General features: G+C 43.5%; 1 protein-coding gene across 1 annotated transcript; it reads right to left on the bottom strand.

The window, feature by feature from the left end:
- Nucleotides 1–253: 253 nt before the first annotated feature.
- slc18a3b (solute carrier family 18 member 3b) lies at nucleotides 254–2,753 on the bottom strand. Its single transcript, XM_058794152.1, has one exon. The coding sequence runs from the start codon at nucleotides 1,969–1,971 to the stop codon at nucleotides 433–435; it is 1,539 nt and encodes a 512-aa protein (XP_058650135.1). The 5' UTR covers nucleotides 1,972–2,753; the 3' UTR covers nucleotides 254–432.
- Between the last annotated feature and the right edge of the window lie 5,703 nt (nucleotides 2,754–8,456).

Genomic DNA, 8,456 nt, shown 5'->3' with positions numbered 1-8,456 from the left:
TATTTACAATTTGCTTATATTTGTTCCCACGTTAACAGGTCCAGATTATATATTTCGTTTCCATGCAAAGTGATGAATCCAGACTCACACTCAAAAGTCCTCGGCTGTCGATTAAAGATCCTTCTTAGGACTTTTGAGAATTTAAATAAATATAAAAAAACAACAAAAGTTCATTCGTTGCCACATTTATTAGTAGTGATTCAGTCAGTAAAAAGGCACATGTATGGAAATATGACCATTGGTTTTATTTGGGTTTTGTGCAGGTACATCTACTCATATCTTCTACACACTACAGGAGAGAAAGTCGCTCAGAGCCAAATGTCATAGTTTCTATCTAAATCATAAAAGACACGTCTCTGAGCGGACACAGTCATGAGTGACGGAATAAATATTGCACACCAGAGCTGAACGTTTGCGATATGATCTGTGTAGTTAAATGAACTCGGGTCCCGACGATTCCTCCTCCGAGAGAGACCGGGGTGTCTCGAAGAGCCCGTTCTCGTCCACGGGACACACGTTATCGGTGGTGGTGCACAAGCCCTTTCTCCTGAGTCTGCGCTCCTGCATGCGGATGGAGTCGTAGAGTCCCTTGGGTTCTTCCTCCAGCAGCACGTTCCTCTCGGAGCAGGACTTCTTCATCTGGCACACGCAGCGGAGCAGCAGCAGCGCCGGCGCGTAAAGCACGTTCACCAGACCCATGCCCAGGTTCAGCTGAACGAAGCCCAGGTTGTGCACGATCTGCCCCGCGACTACAGGTCCCAAAGCGTAGGCGAGAGAGTACGAGATGTCCGCGATGGCAAAGACGCTGCCGTAGACGGACACGTGACGCACGTCCACCAGGAAGGCCAGCGTGGGCAGCAGCGCCGTGTCCACCAGAGCGATGCCGAAGCAGACGCCGCACAGCGGGAGCATCAGCTGCCCGGGGGTCCTGCAGGCGGGCACCGTGCAGGAGCTGGCCCCGATGATCACCATACCGAGCGCGCCGTAGAACCACTGCATCTCCGGGTACTTGGCGGCCAACCGGACGGTGACGTAAACCCCGAGCACGTGCGGGAAGAAGGCGGGCAGCCAGATCAGACCCATCTCCCACTTCGAGGCGTTCATCGTGCTCTCCATCCAGTTGGAGATGGTGGGCTCCAGGAACGCCAGCGGGATGTTGCAGACGGTCAGCGCGCCCGCCACCACGGCGATGTACGGGTCTGTCATGAGCCGGTGGATGGGCGTCCCGACCGGCATGTTCGCGCGCGTGCCGTTAGAGAACGGTCTGATCACGGTCAGGAGCAGAACGCCGTCCACCAAGCACACAGAGGCCAGAACTATGAACGGGACGCGTTTCCCTGCGAACTCGTACAGGACTCCGCCGAACGGAGGCGCCACGAGGCTCCCGAACGAGATGAAGGCGAGCGCGACGCCTAGCGCGCGGCTCCGCTCCGCTTCCTCGGTGTATCTGTCCGCGATCATCGCGATCCCCGAGGTGTCCGCGAACGCCGAGCCCAGACCCTGCAGGCTGCGCGCCGCGAACAGCGTCCCGTAGTTCTCTGCGAACGCGAAGATGCAGGTGGAGACGAACATGACCAGCAGCCCGATCAGCAGCGGGATGTCGTACCCCACGCGGTCGATGAAGGTGCCGGATAACGGGTTGACCATGAGCTGCAGAATGGCTTTGGAGGCGAACAGCACCCCGATCTGAATGTCAAGATTATCCCGGTTCGCTCTGCTCACGGAAGAGTTGGCGTGAGTGCGCGCCGCCTGCTCTGTCTCCAAATCCGCGAGATAGTCGGGAATAATGGGAACGATCACCATGTAGAGCATGTTGTCCAGCAGGAGCGCGACGCACACGATCACCAGAATGAGCTTTCTCTGCCGGTCGGGGTCTTGCATCGCGCTGCCGAGCTGTTTAGTTCTTTCGCCCATTTCGGACAACTTTAGGGCGGCAGATTTCGCCAAACCGGCAGAGCCGTCAGACTCCATGACTGTCTAAAAGCCCGTTCACCTCAAGAGAGCTTCAGTGCTTCAGAGCGCAGTTTCATTCCTCTCCTGCGCAGCGACGCGTCTGGCTTTTACGCACGAACTTCCCCGGTGTCCGGCGCGTCTGACAGGTGACGCGCTACTCTCCTCTCTTCGAGAGTACAGTCCTGAGCTTCGCTTTCTGCATTTCCACTTCTGCTGAGCTTCTTTACATTCACATTCCTGTTACGCGCTCTCAGGTGCGCGCGCAGCGGTCGTTCACATCAGTTTTTCTTCCATCAGAAGCAGCAGACTCGCTGTGGGTACAAACTCTGTGCCACGGTCAGCTTCCTCTGATTTCTCTCCTCTGGTCATCAGCTGAGTCCATCTGCTAATTCTCTGACTGACCAATCAGAGTCTTGATCACGCATCACAAAAATACTAGTGTTCTGACGAACCGTAAGCAGCTCTTATTCTGTTCTCCAAACACTGAAAACAGAGCAGAAGTACATCAAGCTTCTCCTGCATCGCGTACTCGTGTCTAAATGACTTCTGCTAATAAACCCCAATGCTGCACAAATAACAGATGTATGAATAAATCATTAATAATCGCAGCGCAGGGACTCCAGTCAGATCAGGTTAAATGCACTCGGAGTTCGGATCAGTTATCACTTAAAAACACACACAATTCAGTGTCAGTACAATATTCTAATAATAGTTTGCTATTTTTATTTTTGCTATTTCTATTTTTATGCGAATGTATTTGTGGTTAAATTATTCACAGTGTTGGCAGCTTGAGGGCCATTATTTAAAAGATGAAAAAATATAATCATCAACTACTATTTAAATATTTAAATTCGCAAAATAACGACAGCACAATAATGTGATATCACGTTTTGGAAAGCATTTGGGAAAATATTAAAACAAGCCACCGTTCCTCTGTCTATCGTGATCTGTCTACAGATGATTAAACATCGCTACGGGGCCGGATTTACGTCTTATCATGACATTAGCAAAACTAATTTCTAGCCCCTCCCGTCCTTATTAATATATAATATTACCAACCCAGACAACAATAATATTTCGTAATCAGTGGAAACCGTTACATTGTTTTCTATCGCAATAAGCTCTTGAGTTCAGTCAATAAAGATCGAATAGTTGTTCATTTGTTTGGGTATATGAAGAAAGACCGTTAATAGGTTCCGGCGTCGTGGCCACATTACTTCAGGAGTGAATGATTTCTCTAATAAACCACATCTCAAGACAGCGCTGACAACAAGCTTCTGTGAGAGAAAGAAAGCGCGTACATAAAAAAGCTGGAAAACATGGAAATAGTTTGTCATTTTTGACCCTATTGTTTTTGTATTTTTGCTCAATGTCTTCTGGAGTTTTGGCTGTTTTACTGTTGTCGATAGCCCATTGTCGATGCGTTAATCCGGCCCTACAAGTATTAAACTGCAAATGTAAAACAGAACATTACTTTTTGTTATTTATTTTCGTCCCGTCCTCTTTGAACACAAATACGCGAAAACAAACTTGTGTGTCCGACTCCGAGCAGCGGCGCGTGTGATCTGAAGGCGTCCAGCGCGCGTCAGCGGCGCGACACTGACCTCTGCTGGACGACTGACGCACAGCTGACGCTGATCACGTGCTCCCTGCACCTCTCACACTGTCATACAGGCCTGCTGTTTCCGAGAATAATACTGCTGATAATTAGGCGATAACATACGCTCTTTATGTGGACTATATTGATTAGCATAACTAACTGATGACAATTGAGAGTTTTTCATAACGGTGTTGATTTACAGTTTTTCTCGATTGCTAACACACAATTCATGAAACAATTCACCATTTTCTCACAACTATAAACACAATCTCAAAACTACACATCAACTTGTGCAAACTTCAGACTTTCAGGTCAAAAACATTTTATTCAAAAAACATATTCTCTTTTGTCAGAATCTAATCTTTGTCCTCAGACGACACACAAAGCTGTCAAATACACAGACTATTTTCCTGACCAGAGAACACTAGTGCGATCAGTTCATAACACTGTTACAAAAACCTGCTTTTGGGAAACAGGGATCCTGCAATGACTGTTACAGTATGCAGCATAAATAGAGTTGTGCAGATACAGTAAAATTCAGCAATAAACTGTAAGAAAAGTTTACTTTCATTACACTACAGTAGATGAAAATCACTAGAAGAGAAAAGTTCAAAGACCAAACAACTGATCATACAGTAAACACACATTGGAATGTACTGTCAGTTACTGTAAATAAATAAATAAATAAATTCAGCATCCTCTGCCAAGTTGCATTACAGTATTGGTAATATCCTTATTTGTTATACTATATCAGTTTCTTAGTCTTCTGAGAAAAGACTTTCTCTGCCTCCCCTCGACAGACTCTCAGTTCTGCACAAATACATGTAAGAAGTACTCGGCTACAAATCAGTTTGAGTTTGAGGGAGTGTGCTACAGTATTTACAGTACAAAGAACAGTGAAAGTTATCTTATCTGAAGTACTGCTACTATGTAGTGTAATTGTAATGTGTGAGTAGTGTAAAACCCTGATGATTCTGCAGGCAGCTTTCCTTATGATCATTCCATGCAGAAGAAGATGCTCAACTATAGTGCTTTATATTTCATCAGCAACAAATGACCTTTCACCTCGTCCCCTTCATTTTTCTTTTCTCCTCCTATATTCCTTTGTCTCCCACTACCAGGATTCATTTTCCAAAACACATAATCACCTGTGCTCTTGTTCATATCATCCTGAGATTCTGACTGCTGTCATCAGTTCTGCTACTGAAAGTTCACACACGGATAAATGTGTGCTATTTGTGTTCATTTTGTGATTCTTGAGGTAGTTATATTGTGTGTTTGAGTTTTCTAAATGAGAACATGGTTAAACCTGTGCAAAATGATGCTGTTCTTGTGTAGAGTTTTGCAGAAAACACTGAGCAAATTGGAGCGTGTGTGCAAACAGGTGAAATGTGTTAAAAGTTTTGAGAAATGTGTCTTTGTTTCAAAAATGTATGAATGGTTTGGAAAATTGTGCCAAATGAATCAGTTACAGTGTGTTAGCAATCGAGAAAAACTGTAAAAAAAAAAAGAAAAGAAAAAAAGTCACAACAATAAAAACAAGGAATTAAAATATAAAAATTGATTTTAAAAGAATTTAAAACAGTTAAGAATAGAACATGATCATATATAGTGCAATCAGTTGGGACGTAGCACAGTGCTCATTCAACAAATGCACAGCTAAACAGATGAGTTTTGAGTCTGGATTTAAATGTGGCTAATATTTTAGCACATCTGATCTCTTCTGGAAGCTGGTTCCAACTGCGGGTGGCATAATAGCTAAAAGCAGACTCCCCTTGTTTTGTGTGAACCCTTGGTATTTCTAACTGACTCGATCCTAATGATCTGAGTGGTCTGTTAGGTTTATATTCAGTGAGCATATCTCCAATGTATTTAGGTCCCAGGCCATTGAGAGATTTATAAATGAGTGAAAGCACTTTAAAATCAATCCTAAATGTAACTGGAAGCCAGTGTAAGGACCTGAGGACTGGTGTGATATGCTCAGATGTTCTGGTTCTAGTCAGAATCCTGGCAGCAGCGTTCTGGATGAGCTGCAGCTGTCTAATGGTCTTCTTTGGAAGGAGACCATTACAATAATCCACCCTGCTGGTGATAAAGGCATGAACAAGTTTCTCCAAGTCTTGACTGGAAACAAAACATCTAATTCTTGCAATGTTTTTGAGATGATAGTATGCTGATTTAGTTACTGCTTTGACATGACTACTAAAACTAAGGTCTGTCTCCAGAAACCCCAAGATTTATGACTTGGTTTTTAGTTGTTTGAGCCCTAGAGTCAAGGTATGCATTCACCTTGAGAACTTCATCTTTGTTTCCAAATGCGATGACTTCAGTTTTCTCCTTGTTTAACTGAAGAAAGTTCAGGGACATCCAACAGTTTATTTCATCAATGCATTGGCAGAGGGAGTCAATGGGGCTGTAGTCATTTGTAGATAAGGCTGGTAAATCTGGGAATCATCAGCATAGCTGTGATAGGCAATTTGGTTCTCTCTCATTATTTGACTTAGTGGGAGCATATACAGGCTAAACAAGAGTGGTGCAAGTATTGAGCCTTGTGGGAAAGCCCGACCCAGTTTTCCAGTCTCTCTAGAAGTATGTTATGATCAACAGTGTCAAACGCAGCACTAAGTGAAGTTAAGTTAAGTCGTGAGTTATTGTCAAGTATGGTAACCCATACTCGAAATGGTGCTCTGCATTTAACCCATCCAAGCGCACACACACAGCAGTGAGTAGTGAACAAATGCACACACACGTACACACACACGCACACGCACATGCACACGCGCACGCACACGCAGTGAACACACACCCGGAGCAGTGGGCAGCCTTGCTCCAGCGCCGGGGAGCAATTAGGGGTTTGGAGCCTTGCTCAAGGGCACCTTAGTCATAGTATCGAAGGTGGAGAGAGTACTGTTCATTCACAATCCCCACCTTCAATTCCTGCCGGCGCGAGAATCGAACCAGTAACCTTCAGGTTACAAGCCCGACTCCCTAACCATTAGGCCCTACTAAGATCTAGTAATACCAGAACTGATATTTTGCCAGAATCAGAATTGAAGCGAATATAATTTATTATCTTAATGAGTGCTGTCTCTGTACTGTGATGTGCTCGGAAACCAGATTGAAAATTTTCCAGGTATCCATTTGAGTTTAAGTAGTTGTTCAGCTGATTAAAAACTACCTTTTCAATAATCTTACCTATGAACGGAAGATTTGATATTGGTCTATAGTTGTTCAACATTGTGTTATCAAGATTGCGCTTTTTCAGAAGGGGCTTAACAACTGCAGTTTTCATGGTGTTTGGAAAAGTCCCAGAAAGAAGTGAGGCGTTCACCACTTCTAAGAGATCTGCTTCTAAACAGTTAATCACACTTTTGAAAAAAGATGTGGGAAGTGTGTCAAGATAGCAGGTTGATGAAAATTCCAAAATTCCAAAATTTTGCCATCTATTGCTTCAAAAACAGACATAGTCACTTCTTTTTGAAATTGCGGTCGAATCTGTGTAACCTCTGCAAAAGTAGATATGCCAATCTCCTTTCTGATATTATTGATCTTCTCAGAAAAGAAGGAAGCAAACTCATTGCATTTACTGTCGGAGAGCATTTCACTGGGACTCTGACTTGGGGGGTTTGTCAGTCTCTCCACAGTAGCAAAAAGAGTGCGAGTGTTGTTTAAGTTACTGTTTATAAGGTTTGAGAAGAAGGTCTGTCTAGCTGTGGCTAGTTCCACTTTGAAAGCATGAAGGCTGTCTTTATAGATGCTATAGTGAATTTCAAGTTTTGTCTTCCGCCACATCCGCTCAGCTTTTCTGCATTGTCTTTTCATACTCTGAACTGCTGTTGATTTTCTCCAAGATGATTTTTGTCTGCCATTCTTCTTGCAGACTTTCACGGGAGCAATATCATCAATAACATTCTTAACTTTTGAGTTAAAAGAATCCAGGAGAAGATCAACAGAGTCTGCAGAAATGCTTGGTGTTAAAGATATAGCCTTCATTAATAGCGCACTAGTGTTCTCGTTAATGCATCTCTTTCTGACAGAGACAGATCTAGATTCAGTGGTAACAGAGATCAATATATCAAAGAAAATACAGAAGTGATCAGATAGTGCTACATCCTTAACAACAATGGATGAAATATTTAGACCTCTACTGATGAGTAAATCTAGAGTGTGTCCACGATTGTGTGTGGGTTCATGCACATGCTGGATCAGATCAAAAGTGTTTAAAACAGTAATAATTTCTTTTGCAGTTTTGATTTCTGCATTATCTATGTGAATATTAAAATCCCCTGCAATAGTAAAACAGTCAAACTCTGAGGAAATCATTGATAACAGTTCTGTGAACTCTTCAACAAAGGCTGGAGAGTATTTTGGAGGCCTGTAAATAATGATAAACAGAATGCGTGGAGCACCTTTCAGCACAATACCTAGATATTCAAAGGACAAATACTGACCAAATGACACTTGCTTGCATTGATAAACATCTTTAAATAGAGCAGCTACACCTCCACCTCTCCTAACAGTCCTGCAGACACTTGTAAAGTTAAAGTTAGGAGGGGCTGTTTCATTGAGGACTGTTGCACTGCAGCTGTCTTCTAGCCATGTTTCATTTAGAAACATAAAATCCTGATTGTTTGTGGTTATTAAATCATTGATCAGAAATGATTTATTTTTTAGGGAGTGAATGTTTAAAAATGCTAACTTGATGGAATTACATTTGTCTCTACAGCAATCTTAGATTGGTGCATTACAGGCCACAGATTAGATGGGTCAGCCGTACGGTTTGAGAAGGCCTTAGACTTTCTATCACGTGATAAAACAGAGATAGAGAAAGCTACAGGCACACTGGGTTCCCGCTTGTTCTGTGAACATTTGTGAATGTTGTCCGCCGTTTCTTAGCTGATAT

This window comes from Onychostoma macrolepis, chromosome 12, assembly GCF_012432095.1.
Source record: "Onychostoma macrolepis isolate SWU-2019 chromosome 12, ASM1243209v1, whole genome shotgun sequence".
Taxonomy (NCBI): Eukaryota; Metazoa; Chordata; class Actinopteri; order Cypriniformes; family Cyprinidae; genus Onychostoma; species Onychostoma macrolepis.
The sequence above is the reverse complement of the archived record's forward strand: the minus strand, read 5'-3'. Positions and strand labels throughout refer to the sequence as shown.

Bases quoted from the DNA above. Each gene is read 5' to 3' on its own strand.
- slc18a3b (XM_058794152.1), bottom strand. From the start codon at position 1,971: ATGGAGTCTGACGGCTCTGCCGGTTTGGCGAAATCTGCCGCCCTAAAG.